This window comes from Trichosurus vulpecula, chromosome 7 (assembly GCF_011100635.1).
Source record: "Trichosurus vulpecula isolate mTriVul1 chromosome 7, mTriVul1.pri, whole genome shotgun sequence".
Lineage (NCBI taxonomy): Eukaryota > Metazoa > Chordata > Mammalia > Diprotodontia > Phalangeridae > Trichosurus > Trichosurus vulpecula.
In genome coordinates, this window is record NC_050579.1 from 156560007 (window position 1) to 156584029 (window position 24023).

Sequence of the window (24023 nt, forward strand, 5' to 3'; positions counted from 1 at the left end):
CTTGTTAATTTTCAAATAACCAATTTTAAGTAAACACATTGAAGTGTGTGTGTGTGTGTGTGTGTGTGTGTGTGTGTATGTGAACACATGTGCCATGCTCCGTATAATGACCTTTTAAAAATGCCTTTGAACGGTACCTTTTCTGTAAGGATTTTGTTCATGGTGAGGATCCTGCAAACTATCTTTTGTGAATTTCTACTTTTTTTTTGTTTATTTATATTGAATACTATAGCTAAATGGTGCAGTGGAGAGAGTGCCAGGCCTGGAGTCAGAAAGACTTATTTTCCTGAATTCAAATCTGGCCTCAGACACTTATTATCTATGTGACCCTAGGCAAGTCACTTAACCCTGTATGCCTCAGTTTCCTCATCTGTAAAATGAGCTGGAGAAGGAAACGGCAAAACCCTCCAGTATCTTTGCCAAAAAAACAAAACAAAAAAACCCAAGCCAAATGGGATCACAAGGAGTCAGACACGACTGAAAAAGACAGAACAACAAAATTACAGTGGAAAAAAAAGCATTTTTTTAAAATTAAATTTTATGACTTTCAATTATATATACATATATATACTCTCTGGAGAGGGCAGAACCTATGTTCCAGGGTTGCGTGTGGGAAGGATGATGGCTGCCACAGTGAAAGAGACAGAAAGTATAGTCAAAAAAGGTAGGAAGAGAACCCTAAGTGCTTTGGGACCTCAACAACCTGCTTTAATGAATAAATCAGAATGATTTCCATTAGCATATCAATTGCTTTCATGTAAATGGATGTTTCTAAAAATGCTCAGGCGTCTTGGGAAACAGTTTCTTCTCAAAAGCAGCTTACTCTGTTAATTTGAACTTTCTATGAAGAGAGGGTCTATTAAGTTAAGGTTAAACTTTAAGCCAGTTCCCCTTTTAAAGCTATATTGCTCATTCTGAATGATTGGAACCTATTGGAGACTTCAGAATATTGCTGTTACAACAAATAGAGCACAACATAATGAATATGCATTAAATACCTACTAAGTGCCTATGATCTTCAAGGTCACCTGAAGGCTTGAAATTCTGTGATCCTAGGCTACAATGGGATCTTGATTTGTTGTTAATTGTTTAGGCTTAAGAAAAGTAATAGAGAAAGTGTTAATAATGCAGACTATACCTAAAAGTGTTGTGCATATAGCACCCTCAAAACTGCTGCCCCCACCAAGAGATGGTTGTTAAATATATCAGCACACCCCTGCAAGTTATTTGTAAGAGTGTCCTCCAGTACCTCAGGTGATGATTTTATATTTGTGTAACGTCTGTTACTGTTCCAACAAACACCATGCAAAACAATAAACATTTATTAAGCACCTGCTGTGTGGCTATGTACCTTAGGGTCTCTTCTGTCTCTAAATCCTATGATCCTATGGTAAAGACATTTTCAGGACTATGTTTTCAGGGTAACATTCAGGACTAAACGACCAAAACAAGGGCAGAAATTCAGAAGAGATCAGATTATAGCACCATGCCAAGCTCTGAGTAAGAAGAAAAGTTCAGTCATAGTTTCCCAGAGTGGGTGATACCACTCCTTGGGGGGCACTGGAAGGATCCAGGGTGGAGTGGTAGTAGCTTCAGGTACAATTTGGGGGCATTGAATAAAAATAAGGGGGCGGTGGAAGGAAAGAAGAGAAGACAAGAAAATTTTGAAAAACCATTCATACATGTTTCATTTGTTGTGTAGCAGAGTTAAAAGTCATAGTGATTACACTATTTTCCAAATAAATGCAAGTTATAAGCCATCATTGGTCAAGTCTGCCTAAAGGTCTTAACAAGCAAGTGTTGGCAGGCGAGCATGTCCTGCATTGTCAGGAAGCCCAGCATGTATCAGCAGGAATTTGTGCATGTAATTACTGGTTTACAATATGATACTATATGTTTACATGATGCAATATTGCATCATCAAAATTTCAAAGCAAGAAAAAACCTGCAAATTTACAATAACTTATTAAGTTTAAGATGTGTCATTAATATATATGTATATCTATTATATATATGTATATATATTATGTATATATACACACACACACACACATACACCCACACATTTGAAATGACACAAAATTAAAAAAAGAAAACGTTAAAGAAAGTAGATTTCCAGGGGGTGCTGAGTAATTATTTTTCAAAAAGGGAGCTGTAGGCCAAGTAAGTTTGGAAACCTCTGTTAGGCAGAACATAGTCCCTGACCTTAAGGAGCTTACAGTCTAGAGCAGGGGAATAAGATACAAACACTGATAACTGCCATACACAAGATGACATCATAATAGCATTAATAAAGTATAAAATATGAAAGATGCAAATGGAAAGTTTCTTACCAATAGGAAGGCTTTGTGGAGGGGTCATTGGGTAGGAATTCAATGGGTAAAGAGAGGAAAGACCTTCCAGGCATAGAAATAAGCAAAGACATGGAGGCATGAGGATAGAGCAGGCTGGGGTGGGAGGCAGTGGCTTAGTTTTATTGGAGTGTAGAGTTTAAGAGTGATATGAACTGAGTCTGAAAAGGTATGTGTTCCTTCTTCCGTGGCCCTAGAGCTGCTAGGCTTACTATTTTGGGCTCTTTGGTAGCCAAGAGTAAGGGGATAGTTTCCAAGGTTATTAATATGCAGTGGTGGTTCGGGCATAGACACCTGCCCTCTTGGAGGCAGCACTACATTCGTAATTTATTTTACAGACCTGAAAAGCACTGAAAACAGCATTCCACAGTTTATTTGCAATTCAGAGTTTAAGGGAAAGACTTTGGTTCAACTTTCATTAAGCATCTACTTTATGCAAGGTGCTGTCCTAGGCACTGTTTTTTCTTTTTCTTAACTGGATGGACCTTGGATTTCATCAGTGAAGGGAGCTCCACGTGGAAAAACTTCCTCTTCTGATGCAGATCAATGCTTACTTTGTAACTTACAGCCCAGCCTGCTTTAAAGAAGTTAAGTAATTTGCTCAGAGTCAAACAGCCATGTGGGTTAAAAACTGGACTTTAACCCTGGACTTTCCTGACTCGAAACACAGACTTCTAACCATGCTGTTCCAAGGCAATGGACACCTAGAAAAAAAATAAGACCAATCCTGCCACCAAGGAACTTACATGTAGTAGAGAGAAATATAGGATAATTTGAAGAGCGAGAAAGCATAACAACTTGGGGTGGGTGAAATCAGCAAAGGTTTCATGAAAGAGTTAAGCCTAGAAGGGAAATAAAGATTTTAAGAGGTAGAGATGAAGGATTATTTTCCAGGCCTGGGGGATGGTTTGTACAAGTACTCAGAGATGGGAGATAGAATCCCATTTTTAGGGAAGGAGGCCAGTTTGGCTGAAATATAGAATGCATAAAAATGAGTAATGTAAGATAAGTCTGGAAAGGTGGATTGGAGCCAGATTGCGAAGGGCTTTAAAAGCCAGACCAAGATAAATCTTGCTTTTAAAATCTTTTAAAATTTTTATTGGCAATATATATATGGAGGTGGCCATTGTATTACTGGCCTATGAGTATAGAATAGCTTGTCTGAAGCACTTCTCAGTCACTTTCAGTCTTGCTTCAGGGGTCAATGACTAATGGTGACATGGAAATATAAAGGAGTTGAATGACTTTTTCTCATTCAAATAACAGATTGAGACTGAGTGGCAGTTAAGGTGCTTAACACACATACACACATCTGACTATCTACTTGACTATGAATTGGGGGTTTAAATCAAAAGACTGAGATAGCCTTTGAGGCTGTGTTGAAACCCTTCCATCATGGATCTGAATTGAAATGGACCTCAGAGGCCATCTAGTCAACCTTCTTATTTTACAGATGTAGAAAAAAACCACCCTGAAAGGTAAAATGACTTACCTAAAACCACACAGTGGAACACCAAAAGCCACATAGTAGGGGCAATACCACAGATACAGTAGATGGAAGCAGAGGATACCTCAACCATGAAGATGGCAGTGTTGGAGAAAATATGCCAATAGTATAGGACAGCCCTTGGCCTCATAGCACCACCTGATATCAATGAAGCAGCAAGGGATTGACAGAGGTAGGTTTTAGCTGGTATATAAGTCCGGAAGTGTGAGTCGTTGTGGCTTTGGACATTCCCAGTCCAAAGTATCTGCCCTCTCCACAAACGTTTCCTCTGCCACCAGTGGTATGGGAATGCATGGGAGTGTATCCTGGTGTGTATGGAAGGAATTTTTTCTTGTCATTTATTTGCTATATTTTAAGTTAAATGTTTCTTACTTTTAACTATTGCCTTCTTGTTGGTCTGATGAAAGAAGCATCCATTGGGGTTTTTGACATGGTTTCAAGTAGAAGCTGACTCCAAATATCTTGAACCCGGGGTAGACTGTTAGGGGAAGGGGTTTGTGTGTGAGGGAAGCTGTAGTACATATGTTGACTTTGTCTAGTTGTCATGGATAAGGTGTTCAAGAATAATTTGACTTTTTTCACATAAAGAAAATTATTGAGAAGGAAACAGTTTTGTCTTAATTTTGTGTTGTCATTGCTAATGACTCCATGTCAATTAATATCTTCAACCAGGAAAAATATTATATAAGCAAAAGTTTCTGGTCTAATCATTAGTTCCTAGTAAGTGAAAACCATGAACTTTATGCAAGTACTGCAATTTGAATTTCTCATATATTGTTTTATACTATAAATCGAGGGTCATCAAATATTTTTACATGGTAATACCGCTAACCAAGGTAGAATTCCTTAATTGAAATTTATTATTCTTGAATAAAAGTGCACTCAGAAGCACAATCAGTGCTAAGGTTCTTCCATGCTGTGATTGCTACTTGGCTTTTGTACTGAACTTCACACAATGCTTATGGTTTCTGCCCAAACAAGTGAAACTGGCTTACTGAGACTTTTTGGTGGACCGGCAAGCAATGTGTGGTCCTTTGTAATCCATTAAAAGAGATCCAAGACAATTTTTTTTAATTCTTGCTATAACTTCCCTCTGCATCTCTTCTGACCTTCCATGGAGATTTTTGACAGATGTGATCCACACAGAGAGATGTTGCTCAATCCTCCCCTCCCCCCCCACGTACATTTTTCATAAATAGCAGTACTGTGGAGCTAAATGGTTCTTCTTATAAACCCTTGGGCTTATACATACCCCTGAGTATGTCCTGACACCTTTCCTCTTTACTGCTCATCTTAGGAGTGGAGTGCTCTGGAGAAAATCATAGAATCATAGATTTAGAGTTGGAAGGGGCCTCGAAAGCCACCTAGTCCAGTTCTCTCATTTGACAGCGATCATGTGGCTCAGAGAGGTTAGATGACATATTTAGGGTTATAATCACCTAGTCAAATATAATTTTAAGTCAGCAGAGTCCTAGAAAGACTTCAGTGACCTACCTAAGGTCACAAGTAGGAGAGCCTGGATTCAGATCTTCAAAGTTTTCTGTGCTCTTTCCACTACATCAAGCTACCTCAACTGGACTTTCCCTGCTACATAGCAAACCATTTCTCCCCCTCCCCCAACTCAAACTCCTCTATACCCCTCATTATGGTAATTCTGCCTACCTTTTTACAAGCTCCCAACTCTACCTACCCCCTGTCTTCCTTTAAACAGATGACCTAGCCTTTGATTTCCTGAGAATATCAAGTCAATCTGTCAACTTCCTCAAGGTCCTTAATTCTATTCTTTCCAAACGTCTTTCCTCCAGTTTCAGAGTGAGAGGGGACCTTCATTAAGAAGCTATCCTCTTTCTCTGGGCTCTTGATTTCATCCCCTCTATCATTTATACTTTTCCACCCTCCCCTCATGTATCTTAAATATATTTTTTCACTACTGGTTCCTCCCCATTTTTCTTAAGGATACTCATGAGGGGAAAAAACAAACAAAATGAAAAAGCTTCTTTTAATTAGGACTTCTTTTCAATGAGCTATTGTCCTATCTCTTACCCTTTAGAAAGGGTATAAACTTGTTCTTCCACTTCTTCACTACCTCAATCTCTTGCAATTTGATTTTTTTCCCACACCATTTGTGCCCAAACTATGCTGTTAGTTATAACTTAGTGGCCAGTATGGGGGACCCAGGGATGGTGGATCCAAAAGTCACTTTTGGCTCATACTACCTATGTCATCATGGTAAACTCTTAGCCTTCCTGGGTCTGTTTCCTGACCTGAGGACCCTTGCAGTTCTAGATCTTATAACCTCTTTGTGGTCAAACCAAATATCCTAATTTTAGTCTCCATCTTTCTTAAACTAGCATTTGACACTGTTGACCAGCTCCCCTTCTCAATACTCTTGCTTCTTTCATGGTTCTTGTCTTCTTTCTCATCACTAGTGGTTTCTTATCCCTTTTAAATTCCTTAAATATAGATGTTCTCCCAGGGATCTGTCCTTAGCTCTCTTCTCTCTCTATACTCCCTTTGTGATATTACCAATGGTTGCAGTTATCACCTCTGCAAGGGACTCCACATTTCTAGCCCTCATTCTCTTGACTTAGCTTCAGTCCATTTCTAAAAATCTGCTGCAGATTTGTATTTGGACGTCCTGATAACATTTCAGACTCAGTGCGTCCAAATTTCAATAATCTTAACAAATTCTACTGCTTCCATGAATTATTTCTCATGATGGCAATACCATCCTCCCAATCACTTAAGGTGGTAAGACCCTAGTCTTTTGATCCTTTTTTCCTGCTTACATTCCACAACCAGACAAGTCCTGTTGAAGCTTACTCCAGCATATATCTGGTACTTGTTCTCTCCTTTATAATCCCATTGCAACCACACTAGTTCAGGTCTTTATTATCTCTTGCTTGGACTATTATGATAATCTACTTAGTCTTCCTGTTTCAAATTTCTCTCTTCCATTGTTAGAATCCTAAGCAACAGATTCTAACAGTCCATTATTTATGTTGCTGCCTCCATAATTTGCTATTGTTGTTGTGATTTCATTTATATAGGGAATGCCAGGGCTGGTACCTACCTATTGTCCAACTTTTAGAGTTGTCTTAGGCACTGAGAGACTACATAACTTGTAGAGGGTCACACAGCCACTGTGAGTCAGAGGGCCTGAGATGAGGTCTTCCTTACTCTGAGGGCAGCTCTCTATCCACTCTACCACCCTGCTTTATGTATTAGCTTTTAAATATTATCACATCACTTCTAAAAAAAAAAACCCAAACAAGCCTCTAGTGTCTTCCCAAAGCCAATCTAGATTTCAAGGCCTTTTACAGTCTGGCCGCAAACTACCTTTCCAGCCTCATCTGTTGTTTTCTTTCATATATCCTATGTTGAAATCTAATTATACCTTGCCTAGTATTAGTTATTTGGGCACATGGGCCAGCCAAACTGGCCTGCCTGCCATTCTTCACACACAACACTCCATCTCCCATTTCCAGGCCTTTGCACTGGTTATCCTCCAGGCTTAGAATACATATCTTTATCTCCACCTCTTAGAATCCCTGTTTCCTTCAAGATTTGGTACAAATCCCATCTTCTCCATGAAGCCTTTTTGAATCTCTCCTCCCTCTCCACTCCTCTCCTCAGTTTATAAGGGCCCTCCCCAAGTTATTTTGCATTGATTTTGTGTATATTCTGTATATACTCAATTATGTATTCTACTGAAAAAGAATTAATGATCCTTGGTAGCAGGGATTTTTTTTTCCATCTCTGTATCCTCAATGCTCAGCACAGTGCCTAACACATAACAGGTGCTTAATACTTCTTTTAAATTGATCTTTAAATGTCCCCTCCCCCTCTTCCCCAGCCCCATTAAATTGGAAGTGCCATTTAATGTTTGTCAAATTGAATCATCCAAATCTTTATGGGCATGGTCTTCAGAGATTACGTTACTCCTCTTGTATTACATCTTGGGCACAGTGAATGAGAATTCATTGTTAAAACTTTTTTTTTTCCTGACTTTGAAAGGGATACTCAACCTTAGCCCATTGGAATTGGTACTCAATCATTAGATTGACATTGAAACCACTTTTTCCTTCATATCAGGTGTTTGCAACCTGGAGCCCATGAACTTTTAATAGTTTGATAAATATATTTCAATATAATTGGTTTCCTTTATAATCCCACGTAGTTTATAAATTTAAATACAATTCTGAGGAGTCACTAAACTGCCCAAACTAATATCAGCAAGAATATCAAGTAAGACTAACCTTTTAACTGTCCTAGTAATTGTTTTATAACAAAAATATTTCATGAGTAAAGTTGAACATATTTTTAAAAAATTAAGTTTTCCAATCAACAAAATTGCACCTTTTCTACCTCCTCCCTCTCTCCCCACCCCAAGAATGAAAGAAAAACATGTTATAAACAGGTATAGTCAAGGAAATCAAGTTTCTCCATTGGCCATGTCCAAAATATTGTTTCCATTCTCCATTCTGAGTCATTCACCTTTCAACTGGGAGGTGGGTACCATGTTTCTTTATTGGTCATCTGGTATCATGACTGATCATTATGTGATCCGAGTTCCTAATTTTTTTCAAAGTTGTTTGCCTTTATATTTGTCATTGTATAAATTATTCTTCTGGTTCTATTTACTTGACCTTGCATCAGTTTATATGTCTCCCCAGGTTTCCCTGGAACCATTCCTTTCATCATTTCTTATAGCACAATAGTATTCCATCATATTTATATACCATAACCTGCTCAGCTATTCCTCAATTTATGGCATCTTCTCAGATTTCCATTCTTTGCCATTTCAAAAAGAACCTTATTTTTGTACACTTTAGAGTTTTCCCTTAAAACTAACAACTCCTCCCTTAATCTACCCTCCAATTTCCCCTTCTCTCCTTTTCCTGTTTCCCTGCTGAATGAAATATATTTCTGTACCCAACTCTCTGTATATGCATTATTCCTTGCTCTGATCAGTTTGGATGAAAGTAAGTTTCAAGTGTTAGCCATTTCCTCCCTTTCTTGTTTGTATGGGCATCTATTTGCATTTCCTGATTTTGTAAGATCACTTCCCCTACCACCCACCCTCACAATGTATTTTTCTCGCCCTCCCTTTTCATTCTTAAGGTCATCAAGACATAACAGAACCACTCCCAGGCCTTGTCTAGTTAGACTCCCTCTATAATCAAGAAAGACAAGGTTCAGAAGGGACACACATATCATTTCTCCATGTTTAAATATATGTAGTTTATTCTTTAATCCTTATGATTTTTCATTCATGTTTACCTTCTGTTTCTCTTAATTCCTTCATCAGGAATGCTTGAAAGTCCTCTTTCATTAAAGATCCATTTGCCTCTCTATAGGATTAGATTGTTTTGTTGGGTAAATTATTCTTGGCTGTAGGTCTATATCCTTCTAGAATATCGTATTTTAAGTTCTCTACTCCTTTACAACGTTGGCTGCTAAATCAAGTCCTCTATTTTAGTGGTGTCTAACTCAGTACCATATTTCACCGCATAATTTTTGTGCCTTGTTTTTTTTTTCAGTCCAAAAATTGGTTTTTAATCTTTCATCATGTAATCATTGCATGGTATAATTCTGTTCATCATGCTGTTTAAAAGGTAAACAGAGCAGCAATGTGTTCACCAGTGGCATATGGGTACACATTTATCTCACGCATTGCAAGCTGCGAGCTTAGAATTCTCAGTGTTATGTGCATTATCAGTATAGTTCAGAAAGCCAACTTGCGTGGTTTGTTCAGAGCGCTGCAGTACTAATGGTATTGTCACTCAAACCGATGAAGAACCATAGGTGCAAGGGGAGTGGATGGGCAGGTGAAGCTGCCATGAGTAAGTCATGCGATATGGTAAGATTTGCATCTTCCCAATTTTAACGCATGTTCACGAGTATTCTGTGCATCCTAATTTTGCACCAAAGACAGGTTATTAATAAATGATTTTAAGTAATACTGACACAATTTTTTTAAAAAAAGCTTCACGTAATGGTCATATGCTGCTTTTTTTGCAAAAAAATTTGGCATAAAATCTGCAACAATTATGCAATGAAATACAATATCCCAGTGGGTGGCTTTTTGACTTAGAAAATGTTGATACATGGTTTTCTATCTTCTATTGCATTTTTGAGGGGGAAATATGTTTTCTTTTTCTCAACATTTAATTTTATTTTTCTTAATTGTATGTAAAGGAAAAAAATGATCATTTATTTTTAAAAACTGAATTTCAAATTCTCTCCCTCCCTCCCCATCCCCCTCCTTGAGAAGGCAATTTGATATAGATTATTCATACATAGTCATGCAAAACATTTCTATCTTAGTCATGTTGCAAAAGAAAACGCAACCAAAAAAAACCCCCAATAATAAAGAAAATAAAACAAATATGCTTCAATCTGCATTCAGACTCTATCAGTTCTTTCTCTGCAGGTGGAATAGCATTTTTCATCAAAAAATTCTTTGGAATTGTCCTGGATCATTGTAGTGATCAGAATAGCTAAGTCATTCACAGTTGACCATTGTAAAATACTGCGGTTACTGTGGATGATGTTCCCCTGGTTCTGCTAACTTCAAATCAATTTACACGAATCTTACCAGGTTTTTCTAAAACTATCCTGCTCAACATTTCTTACAGCACAACAGTGTTCCATCACGGTCAGATACAGCTTATTTAGCCATTCCCCAATTGATGGGTAGCCCCTCAATTTGCAATTCTTGACCACCACAAAAAGAGCGGCTATATTTTTGTAAATATAGGTCCTTTTCCTTTTATCTCTTTGCTTGTGCAGATCTAGTAGTATTGCTGGGTCAAAAGGTATGCACAGTTGCGTAGCCCTTTGGACACAGTTCAAAACTGCTTCTCCAAATGGTTGGATCAATTCACAACTCCACTGACAGTGCCATGAGTGTCTCTATTTCCCTTTTCTGTCATATTAGCTAATCTGATGGGTGTGAAGTGGTATATCAGTTGTTTTAATTAGCATTTCTTTAATCACTAGTGATTTAGAGCATTTTTTTCATGATTATAGGTAGCTATGATTTCATCTGAAAACTTTTGATCTTTTTTTTTTAATTAAGATTTTTTATTTTTAGTTTACAACACTCAGTTCCACATAATTTTGAGTTCCAGATTTTCTTCCCCTCTCCCTCCCCAAGATGGCATGGAATACAATATATCTTCTACATATAACTTTGCATTCAGCTTATTTACACAATAGTCAAAACTTTTTATCTTTTGACCATTTATCAATTGGAGAATGACTTGTATTCTTAATACTTTCCCTCAGTTCTCTATATATTTGAGAAATGAAGCCTTTATCAGAGAAATTTGCTGTTAATTTTTTTCCCATTTCCTGTTTTCCTTTGAATTTTGGCTGCATTTGTTTTTTATGTGCAAAATCTTTCTAATTTGATGTAACTAGAATTATCCATTTAACATCTTGTAATGCTCTTTCTCTTGTTTGGTCACGAATTCTTCCCGTATTTCCTTTTCCATAAACCTGAGAGGTAAAATATTCCATGCTCCCCTAATTTATTTATATCATTCTTTAGGTCTAAATCATGTACCCATTTTGACCATATCTCAGTATAGTGAGATGTTGGTTCTGTTGTATTTTTGTTATTTTGTTAAACATTTCCTAATTATATTTTTTGCATGTTTATTAGTAACATTTTAATTTTTTCCAATTACATATATAGTTTTAAACATTCATTTTTATAAGATTTTGAATTCCAATTTTTTCCCTCTTCCTCCCTTATCCCCTCCCCAAGATGGCAAGCAATCTGATATAGGTTATACATGTACAATCATGTTAAACATATTTCCACATTAGTCATATTGTGAAAGAAGAAACAGAATAAAAGGGAAAAGCCATGAAAAACAAACAAAAAAATGAAAACAGTATGCTTCGATCTGTATTCAGACACCACAGTTCTTTCTCTGGATATGGATAGCTTTTTCTATCAGGAGTCCTTTTGAATTGTATTGGATCATTGTATTGCAGAAAAGAGCTAAATATATCACAGTTGATCATTGTATGCTGTTACTGCGTACAATGATCTGATTCTGCTCACTTTGCTCAGCATCAGTTAATTTAAGTTTTTCTGAAATCCTCTTGCTCATCATTTCTTATAACATAATAGTATTCCACCACAACTTGTTTAGCCATTCCCCAATGGATGGGCATTCCCTCAATTTCCAATTCTTTGCCACCACAAAAATAAATATTTTTGTACATATAAGTCCTCTCCCCTTTTTTATGATCTCTTTGAGATACAGACCTACTAGTGGTATTGCTGGATCAAAGGGTATGCACAGTTTTATAGCCATTTGAGTATAGTTTCAAATTGTTCTCCAGAACGGTTGGATCAGTCCACAACTCCATCAACAATGCATTAGTGTTCCAATTTTCTCACATCTTCTCCAACATTTATAATTTTCCTTGTCATATTAGGCAATCTGACAGGTGTGAGGTGGTACCTCAGAGTTGTTTTAATTTGCATTTATCTAATCAACAGTGATTTAGAGCTTTTTCTTCATATAACTATAGATAGCTTTAATTTCTTCAGCTGACAACTGCCTGTTCATATACTTTGACCATTTCTCAATTGGGGAATGGCTTGTATTCTTGTAATTTTGACTCAGTTCTCTCTATATATGAGAAATGAGGTCTTTATCAGAAACACTGGCAGTAAAATTGTTTCCTAGCTTCATGCTTTCCTTCTAGTCTTGATTGCATCAGTTTTCTTTGTGCAAAACCCTTTTAATAATCAAAATTATCCATTTTATATCTCATAATGCTCTTTTGTTTGGTCATAAATTCTTCCCTTCTCCAAAGATCTGACAGGTAAACTATTTTTTGCTCTCCCAATTTTTTGTTTATGTTTATGGTATCATCCTTATCTTGGTATATGGAATAGTATGTTCATTTATACCTCGTTTCTGCCATACTGTTTTCCTAGCAGTTTTTGTCAAATAGTGAGTCCTTATTCCAAAAGCAGAGTCTTTGGGTTTATCAAACACTAGAATACTGTGGACATTTACTACAGTGTATTGTGTACCTAATGTATTCCACTGATCCACAACTCTATTTCTCAACCAGTACCAATTTGTTTTGATGATTGCCGCTTTACAATACAGTTTGAGACCTGGTATTGCTAGGCCACTTTCCTTCACTTTTTCCCCTCATCAATTTCCTTAATATTTTTGGCTGTTTGTTATATGAGATGAATTATCATTTTTTCTAGTTCTAAAAAATAATTTCTTGGCAGCTTAATTGGTATGGCACTGAATAATTAATTTAGGTAGAACTGTGATTTTGGCTCATATATTTGTGATATTTTGTGATAATTGTGATATATTGGCTCAGCCAACCCAGCAATTAATATTTTTCCAATTGTTTAGATCTGATTTTGTGTTAAAAGTGTCTTGTTAATTGTGTTCATATAGTTCCAGGGTTTGTCTTGGCAGGTAGTGTTTTATATTGTCTACAGTTATTTTAAATGGAATCTTTCTTTCTACCTCTTGTTGCTGTACTTTGTTGGTAATATACAGACATGCAGATCATTTATGTGGGTTTATTTTATATCTTGCAACTTTGTTAAAGTTGTTATTTCAACTAGCTTTTTAGTCAATTTTTAAAGTCCCATCATGTCATCTGCAAAGAATGATAGTTTTGTTTCCTCACTGCCTATTCTAAGTCCTTCATTTTTTTTCCTCTCTTGTTATAGCTAGGATTTCTAGTAAAATGTTGAACAATAGCGGTGATAATGGGCATCATTGCTTCATCTTATTCTGAAGGCTTCTAGCTCATTCCCATTACAGATAATGCTTGCTGATGGCTTTACATGGATATTACCTACCATTTTAAAGAAAGCTTCATTTATTCCCATGCACTTCATTGTTTTTAATAGGAATCAGTGCTGTATTTTGTCAAAATCTTTCTGCATCTATTGAGATAATCATGATTTCTGTTGCATTTGTTATTGCTATGGTCAATTATACTGGTAGTTTTCCTAATTTTCAACTAGCCCTGAATTGCTGGTATAAATCTCACCTGCTCTTTATGTCCTAATTTTATTTTAATCTGGTTCAGGCTGCATGTTTGACATCTCTGCTCTATTATTTCATGAAAGGTCCATTTTTCGCTTCTAGGATTATATATATATATTTTTTGGGGGGGGGCATGTAAATTATACTCAACTGTAAACCCATACTCTTTGCCTTTTGGAATATCGGATTCTAATCTCTCCACTCCTTCAGAGAGGTGAATGTTACATTGTATGTGACCTTGACTGTAGCTCCTTGGTACCTGAATTCTTTCTGGCTCCTTGAAAACATCTGTAAGCTCTGGGTTTTGGTTATACTATTCCTGGAAGTTTTCATTTTGGGGGGTTTCAGGTGACCAGTGGATTCTCTCTTAAGTCCAATTTATCCTCTGGTCTCCAGAGATTTGGGCAGTTTTAAGATTTCTTGAAAGGCAGTCCAACGTTTCTTAAATTTCTTCTTTATTCTAGGGCTGTTGTTTTTGGTACAAAATAAATTTTCTTCTATTTTTTCAGTTTTTCGACTATTTTCATGTCCCTTATTGTCTCATGGAGTCACTGGTTTCTATTCTAATTCTCAGAAAGTGTGTTCCTTGGGCAAGGTTTTGTACATCTTGTGCCAACTTCTTAATTCCTAATTCTTTCTTCCACAGCTCTCATTTATTTTCTATCTTTTCCCCTCTAGCACTATCATTTCATTGATAAAAACATTTTAAATCTCTTCATTTCTTCCAGAAACCATAGTTGAATTTGTGCTTAAGCTATGTTTTCCTTTGATGCTTTGCTTGTAGATGTTTTGGAATCATTTTCATCTTCTTTGTGTCTTGAGAATCCCTGATCAAATGAGGTGATATTTGTAAAGCGCTTAGCATAGTACCTGGTGTATAGTATATGTTTAATAATGCGTTTCCCCTTCTCCTACACCTGTCGTCACAATATCCTTTTAGGGTGGGTTTCCCCCTTCTCAATCTTTCAGCCTACTTCCTTGCCTTTAAACTTGATGCCAGGGCCACGCTCTGCACACTTCTGAAGGGAAAGTCTGAACTAGACCCATTACTGCTTTCCTGAGTTATCACATGTTTGTTATTCAAAGATCTCAGAGACAGCTCAGGTTGTCCTGTAAGAGTCCAGCACTCTCAAAGTGGTGTGGTCCAGGGCATAGTCTTATCACTGCCCACCTGGTCTTAGCTTTGCAAATTCTTGACCTGGGTTTGGGTCTGAACAACAGTAGATTCTTGTGGATTCAACCACTATCAGTTGGCTGGAAAGCTCTGGTTCTGAGGCACAGAGCTACAGATTCCCTTTTGGTCTGGGCTTCCAGCCCTGGTTGTTATTCTTCTGAAGGCTTCAGATTGAGGTAGAAATTGGAACTGAGAATCAACTCTGCTCCTGGGGTCAGAGTCACACATCTGTTGTTTGCTTCTGAACTAGTTCCTCAGTCTAGGGCTTGTAGCAACTCCCTGCCCCCCAACACCCTCTCAGGGCATAGGCTCTCACCTGCAGTCTATCCTGGATCTATAACCCAGAACCAGGTAGTGAACAACAAAGCTGGAAGTTGGCAGTCTGCTCTTTCACCCTGTGGTGCCCTTGTATGGACTTGGGACCTCCTCTTGCCCTGGTACACAGCCTCTCCCTAGGCAGCAGAGTGCTGTCCTGGGGGTCCTCTTGGCTAGACCCTGTTCCCAGGGCCTACAGACCTCTATCTCCCTTTGCAGACCTGGGTTGGAAAGATGACTCACTGTCACTTTTTCTTAGATTTCCCATCAGGATTTAGTCTGGTAAATCTTCTAGATTTGGAGGAGAGCTCACTATATTGCTTCTAGCTACTGTCATCTTGGTTCTGCTTTGCAGTAAGATTGAATGTTAAAAACTGCTTTGATGGCGCTCTTTTAAATATTTTGGCTATGATCAATTTTATAGTTTTCTGTAATTTTCACTTTTATCAGTAGCCAATGAAATGAGTTCTGGAAGAATGGAAAGAGGGCAAGATGACAAGATCATCCTTATCCCTTTCCCCAGTAAGATAATTAATTTTCTAATTTTTAAGCATGGGATATATTATACAAAACCAACACGGTATGCTGGGAAGTCTTTTGTGTTCTTACTATTATCTTATAATCAAATATCTATGTAAGACATTTGAATTCTTTACATATTAGTTCAAGGAAGAATTATAATACTTGCATTATTTACCTTACAAGACTGCTGTGGCCAAGGCATTATATTAATGTATATTATGCTAAAATTTAAAATTATAATTCTGTATCGATTGTAAAATAAGTTATTAATGATAAATATTAAGTCTTGATATACTAAACAGGAATTAATTCCTGGGCCTAGAAATTAGAGTACTTACTTCCTAAGGCTTGGATTTTAAAAGGATCATTCACTACTTCTTTTTCAAATTTTTTTTGGGGGGGCAGGGCAATTGGGGTTAAGTGACTTGCCCAAGGTCACACAACTAGTACATGTGTCAAGTGTTTGAGGCCGAATTTGAACTCAGGTCCTCCTGACTTCAGGGCTGGTGCTCTACTCACTGCACCACCTGGCTCCCCCTTCTTTTTCAATTTTTTCCAGTATCTAGTAGAACCATATAAATTTCAGACAATTCAGACAATTCCTACTCTCTTTGGGTAATTTAAATTTTGTCATTCACAGGCTGTTCCTTAGATCAGCACCATTCTCTCCATCCCCTGCTTTGCACTGAAAGATAATTTTGTACCGGGTCTCTGATCACCTTTACAAATTAAGAACTTGAAGGGTGATGAACCTAACCCCTGGGGCTCAAATTTCACCCTCTCATCTTCCAATTATAATAAAACAACACTTATTGTAGTAGCAGCAGCGTAAGAAGGCAGTTTAGAACAACTCAAATATTTCTAGCATAGCAAGGGAGCTTCTTCAGTTTATAAAACGTGATGACTTGTCATGGCCTTTGCAGAACTCAGTGGGTAAGTTTTGTTTTTCTAACACATCCCTCTATTATTTTTGTTGTCAAGCTAGCCAATTACAATAACCAAACACATTCCTCTTCAAGCATCGGTTTCTTGGCAAAATAAAATAACTATTTAAAATATTGCCCACAGCATGGTTTCACACTGCAGTTGGGATTAAAGTTCAGTCTTGTTCAACTGAAAGGAAAATAAAGATAAATACAACACTATGGTAATTTTTCTGTAAAAAGATATATTTAAAAATAGGCTCTTTAAAAAGAGAACTTTTATGTACAGTTGTTTAGTCTAGAAACAGTCAAAAAACACTTTACAACAACTATCTAGGTTTTAGAAAATACAATTTGTAACACACAATCCTGGTACTGAACGAGATGCAGTTTTAAGCCTATGATTAATTCACTGTCTCATCACAAATCAATAATTCACATTTGTTAATAGCTAAGATTCAGACTAAAGTTCAGGTTAAGAACTTGCCTGCATACTTCCCATTTGGGAAATTAGACAACCACCTCTGCCTGGCAGATGTAGTCTATCTGGAGTTCAGATAGTCTTTATTTCTTTGAGTGAACAATACCCAACAAAGAATCTTCTCCTCTTTTTATTTCTTTTCTTCTCTTCTAAATTTTGCTTTTAGCATAAGGGAAACAAAAACATCTTTATATGGGGTTGTTGGCCCAGAGGTGCCATGTTCTTTAAAAAAATGAAATTTCTATGAGGGCAAAGACCACACATTTCTACAAGTTATGTAATGACAGCATATATGTGCTTAACAATAAGTGTTCTAGGAAGTAGATTACTGAGCACTTAATGCATTAAGGGTTGTCAACACTTAGCTTTCCCTTGGTCTTCAGTTCAGCATCCTAGGTAGCCATCCACCTGATTAGATAGTCTCCGTAGTCTTTTCCAACATGATGCCTTTCCTATTTCTATCACTTTACAACAAAACACTTTTGAAACATCAAAACATAGCTTCCTAGAAAATAATAAAAGGAGATGGCTTGTCAAAATTAAAGTGCTATTACCTAGTCCCTTTGAAAGACTGTCAAATTCTCAGATGATTTATTTGTGTTAATCAGGAGTTATGTTCCTGAAATGATAATTGCATATTTTGTGTACTTCATGACACAATAATGCAGACCCAAATCACCCTCCACATGAATTACTATTCAGAAATAATTTCATTTTATGATTAAAGGGCACTGATCTGTCTGCACTGGGAAGGTCAAGGAGAAAGACTTTGGTCTATTCTTTATTTCATAACTGTCCATATTAATTAAGCTGTAGCCAAAGGAAAGTGATGACTCGCAACTGAAGAGATCCAAAAAAAAAAAAAACAAAAACCCAGAGGTACCCATGGAGAAACAACAGAGTCCACAAGATATGACTTACTGGAACTGGGAATGCAGAGGAAAAGAAAGGCCATTCATCCAACAGCTTGTTCTTCCTCTAGATTTATGTACAATGAAATCATTGCTGAGATCTCTATTTTCTGTTCTGTTGGGGACCTGTGTTTGTTCCCTTAGAATTAACTGCTCACTTATTACTTCAACTGTTAGGAATCACAAAATCCAATAGGGAAGATCAGGTAGATTCCATGAACAGTAAAGAAATAGCAATAAAACATATGGATCAAAAAGTTTTCACAATTTATAACTGACAGTAAGCCTTGGTCACTGTAAAGAAAGGGATGTCAACAGGCATTGCTTATTTTGGTGACAACTATAAAGACCAGAATGAAATTACATAAATCAAAATTACAAAACAAATTGTATATTTGTACTGAGTCAGAAGTCTGTGTGAAGAGCACATATCTGTGAAAGAGAAATTGTCACCCAATATATTTTATAATCAAATACAGTTGAACAGGTCATCAAATCCAAAATACCCTAGTGAAGTTTGAGGGGTTAATCCCATAATTTAATCAGACCATCCCAGCCACAAGTTATAACCTTAGATGTTTCATGTGGGTGCCACACAGCACCTATGCATACTTTATCATGAGCTTTAAATCGACTGTAGAGTTTTGTAGTCTTCCAGTCCCAAATGTTTAATTTTCCATTTCCATCTCCTGATATCACATAGCTGCATTGGAGGGGAAAACAAGTTCACATTACTCAGATGTTTTAAATTTGAGATAACATGGGGAAGTTATTTCTTCCCACTTTCTCATCTTAACACTCAACCTCACCCCCCAATACTTCTATTACATAAAAATCTACTGAGAATGATAGACTATCAGTTTCTACGATGCAAACTGTTTCAAAGAAAGTGCATTCCAAGGAAATCAGATTGTAACATGAACACTGCTCTTGAGCTGCGGCTTTTTTCAGGCTGGAATGATTTATTTCACCGATTCTAAGGCTATTTTTAATCTGGGTGAAGGGAGGGTGAGAAGTATAAATTAGCAAGATTGAGCTAAGTCCAACAGAGCCCCACAAGTGGGGCCCCTAGTCACTCAGGCTTCTCAGCTGTGAGCATCATGTGTGCGCTACTCCTTCACCTTTAGGCATAATACAACCTGATTCCCGACTAAGAATCATCCCTTTCATTTCCTTCATGATTACTTTTGGTTCTAAAGTCACTGAGCCAGATTAAGTTTGTCTGGTAGTATAAGGTCCAAGTTAGCCAGAGCATAGATTTTGGAACCTTCCATATACATATATTCAAATTTAAGCCAAGAATGAAGTTAAAGAATTTTGTGGTCATTTTCAGGACTGTATCAGCCTATAGCTGCCTCTGCTGAAAGGATGAAATCTTCACTGGCCTCGTGGCAGCTATTCATGGAAGCAGAGTAGGATGGGAGCTTCCATATGCTGTGCATGCATAGCTGTACTTTCTTTTCACTAGACTGATGAACTGGCACAAGGAAAAAAAAAAAAGCTCTGGTTCTGGGGGAATTGGTCCAGGCTCTGTCTGGTGTCCTTAGAAAAGACACTTCCCTATTGTGGAATTCAGGCTTTCCCATCTAGAACAATGGGAGGGGGGGGCACGGGGGTTTGAACTGGATGATTTCTAAGGTCCCTTTCAGCTCTAGTTATGATATTCTATAGTAATAGCATCCAGAATGAGACAGGTGCTACTTCCACCATCCTCTGCCCTAGTCAGATATGTCTAAACAAGGGAAAAATAACAGTAAGGTGAATAGAAACTCTGTTATAGAAAAATTAGTTAAAAGGCCTGGAGACAGGGCCCTCACCCCTGGGGCAGACCAGCAGCAAGATCCCTCCTCCAGAGCCTGCCACCAGAAAGACTCTTGTTACCATAGCAGGTAAGTGGTTAGCCCCACACCCTGGGAGAACAAGAGAGAGGCTCCACCCCCCAGTACAAGCTAGAAGGGAAGCCTACCTTCCAGAGGAAAGCAAGCAGCTAAGCCCTGAAGCACAGTGAGAGCCGGCAATAAGTCCCAGAGCCCCAAGACAGAAAGCTGGGCACAGTGCAGGACCAGAGCTCAACTCTCACATAAAAACACCAAGTCACTCAGAGACAAAAAGGCAGAAAAAAATGAGCAAACAACAAAAAGAACCTGATTATACAAAGTTACTATGGTGATAGGGAGGATCAAGGCATAAACTTAGAAGAGGGCAACAGTATCAAAATAGCTATATGTGAAGACTCAAAGAAAAATGGAATTTGGTCTCAGGCCCAAAAATAATTAATGGAAAGAGCTTAAAAAGGATTGTGAAAAGCAAATTAGACAAGTAGGAAAAAAATGGGAAAAGAAATGAAAGTACTGTAAGAGAATCATGAAAAAAATCAATAACATGGGAAAAGATATAGAAAAATTTACTGAGGAAAATAACTCCCTGAAAAATAGAATTGGCTAAATGGAAAAGGAAGTACAAAAGCTCACTGAAGAAAATAATTCCTTAAAAGTTAAAACTGAATAAGTGAAAACTAATGACTCTATGAGACATCAAATTATAATAAAACAAATTTTAAAAAAACAAAACCCAGAAGAAAATGTGAAATTTCTCATTGGAAAAACAATTGACCAAGGAAATAGATCCAGGAGAGATAATGTAAGAATTACTGGACTACTTGAAAGCCAGGATCAAAAAAAAACAAAACAAAAAAAAACTGCCTTCATATATTAGAACCAGAGGGCAAAATTGAAATTGAGAGAATCCACTGACCACTGCCTGAAAGAGATCCCCAAATTAAAACTCTCAAGAACATCCTAGCCAAATTTCAGAGCTCAAAGATCAAAGTATTGCAAGCAGGCAGAAAGAAACAATTCAAATATCGTAGAGCTACAGTCAGGATTATTACACAGGATTTGGCAGCTTCCACATTAAAGAACCAGAGGACTTGGGATATGATATACCAGAAGGCAAAGGAGTTAGATTACAAGCAAGAATCACCTACACAGCAAAACTGAATATAATCTACCGGGGGGGAAAAATGGAAATTTAGTGAAACAGAGGACTTTCAATCATTTCTAATTAAAAGACCAGAGCCCAATGAAAAATGTGACCTCTAAGTATAAGACTCAAGGGAAACTAAAGGTAATAATAAAAAAAAAACAACAACCAAGATAAAACACAAGAAATTCAATGAGATTAAATTGTTTCTATTTCTATATGGCAAGATACTATTTGTAACTCTTAGCTTTATTAGTATAAGAGTAATTAGAAGGAGTATATATAGACAGAGAATGTGGATATAAGGTGATTGCTGGGATGATACCCCAAAAAACAAAATAAAGGGGTGAGAAAGAAACTGCATTGGAAGGAGGGGGAGGATTGAATGAAGTAAATTATCACACTTAAAAGAGGCATGAAAAAGCTATTATAATGGAAGGGAAGTTTGGGGGGTGGGGCGTAGCAGGCAAAACTTAAACCTTACTCTCATCAAAACTGGCTTAAAGAGAGAATAACACATTTAGTTGGCTACAGAAATATATCCTACTCTATAAAGAAGTAAAAAGGAACAGGGATAATAGCAGGGGTAGGGGAGACTGTTAAAATGGAGGGTACACACACACACTCTCTCTCTCTCTCCCTCTCTCTCTCACTCACTCAAATACAAAAATTCATTTTAACCAGTGTAGGTAGGAGAGGGAGAAAGGAAGATTTACACATACCTCATATCTGGGGAAAAGTCCACCTGACAAGCATATCCTGCCACCATGTGCCCTTTAAATATTTTTTTCTTATTCAATCTGAATCGGTTCTGTGCTCCAAAAATTAAAATCTGATTGTCCATGGACTGACATGCCAGCCACTTCCCTGAAAGGTACACAATGATATGAGAAAAGTTTGGGAGAAAAAGATCAGAAAGAGTCACATTTCATTACAAAAAAAAAAATTCTCTAATACTCCATCACTATCAACATGAAACTAATACGCTTCTTGGAGAATCCTGCAGCTGTGCTATATAGCAGCTCTTAAAATTCTGTTAGAGAGCTCTTTTCATATCAAGTGATTGTTTTTGCCCATCTAACTCCACTTTATTCAACAAACATTTATTAAGCACCTACTTGTATACATAGTAAACTGTGGTACGTGCTGGGGAGATCCAAAGCCAGGGTATAGCCTCTGCCCCCACAAATCAGTCTAACAGGGAGGTAAGACATGTACAAACAAAATATTATATGAGAAGACTCTGGGGAGCTGCAAAACAAGGTGCAGTGTAAAAGTCTTAAGGGTAAGATTGCTGTTGTCTGGGCAATCAGGGCTTCCTAAAGAGGTGACATTTAACAGATGAACAGGAAGAAGGAAAGAATTCTCAGAACTTAAAATGGGCAGGTACCTTTCAAGGTCTCTAGTTGGACACTTTCATTTTAGAGATGATGAAACTGAGGCTCATAAAGGCAGCATTATGCAGTGGTACAAAGAACATTATAGTTGGAACTTGGAGAGACCTGAGTGGAAAGGTTGTCTAACAGTTTGTTTTATTTAAACTAAGAATTCAGAATTGTGTCTATTCAATTTAATTGAACATTTATCAAACACCTAGGTATAAAGCACTGTGCTAGGCATAGGGAAGTCAGAGATTAAAAAAAGACATAAGCCTTACCCTCAAGGAGGGGCACAGGACTTAAATCATTTACACAGATAAATATAAAATAAGGGAGAGTGTTAAAAGGGTAAAGGAGAGACAAAATATGCCAAGGAAATCTTAAGCATTTTCAGCTTGAGAGCTGAAGTAGGGAGGGCTTCAATGAAGGAGGTACCACTTGATCAAAACTTTGAAATAAAAAGATTTCAAAAGAATAAGATAAAAAGGTATTCTAAGCATCAGGGATAAACCGGTTTGTATGAAAAATTCTACAAGAAAGCATGTCAAGTTCAGGGAAGAGAGAGTTGACTAAATTGGCTGGAACCTAGTACACAGGATATGGAATTAGAAAGGTCTATACCAGGGGTGGGGAACCTGAGGCCTCGAGGCCACATGTGGCCCTCTAGGTCCGCAAGTGTGGCCCTGTGACTGAATCCAAACTTCACAGAATAAAAGGATTTGTTTCGTGAAACTTGGACTCAGACAAAAGGCCATACCTGAACACCTAGAAGGCCACATGTGGGCTCCAGGCAGCAGGTTCCCCACCCCGGATACGATTATGTGGTCATTAGAAATGAATTGTTTCAAGGTTTCAGAAAACAACTTTAAAAAGCCATAGGAGGAGAGCCATCATGGCATAGTGAACAGAGAAACAGCTTCACATGCAGGAAGAACTGGATCAAGTCCCTCCTCCAACATACTGTTGACACAGGGAGAGTCGTTCAACCTCTAAGTCTCTCACACTCCTGGCAAACTTTCTAAGACATAAAATAGCTGCCACTCTGCATTGGTAGAGTGAGTCCCCTTTCTAGCAGTTTTCTTAAGACGTAAGGGTGGGCAAAGGCATATTACAAAATGATTCACAAAAGAACAACTTATATTTTCTACTTTTGTCCCAGAAAATCTTTTTTGTTTAATCCCTAAAGCCTTCAAGTGGGAAACTAGGTTAAGACAAAGCTGATTTATCAAATTACTGAGTTGCCCAAAGGGATTCTGTTAGTGGAAGAGCTAGGGAAAAAATAAATTCTAATTTTTAGTTGTAAATCCTTAGAGATTTAACAGATACCAGCTGTAAATCACTGTATTTATTTCTGTAAATACACAAAATAGCATGGTGGGTGATTCAAGTATTGAACCAGTCAAGTCATCTATAACCTTAC

General features: G+C 37.4%; 1 protein-coding gene across 1 annotated transcript in view; it reads right to left on the bottom strand.

The window, feature by feature from the left end:
* Nucleotides 1-17075: 17075 nt before the first annotated feature.
* CDC40 (cell division cycle 40) overlaps nt 17076-24023 on the bottom strand; it is a 53442-nt gene continuing 46494 nt past the window's right edge. Inside the window, exons 14-15 of the mRNA XM_036767890.1 lie at nt 21947-22091; nt 17076-18945 (exon numbers count right to left, since the gene is read on the bottom strand). Of these exons, the coding sequence (XP_036623785.1) occupies nt 18768-18945; nt 21947-22091 (323 nt within the window). The 3' untranslated portion in view covers nt 17076-18767. The remainder of the gene's footprint in view (nt 18946-21946; nt 22092-24023) is intronic.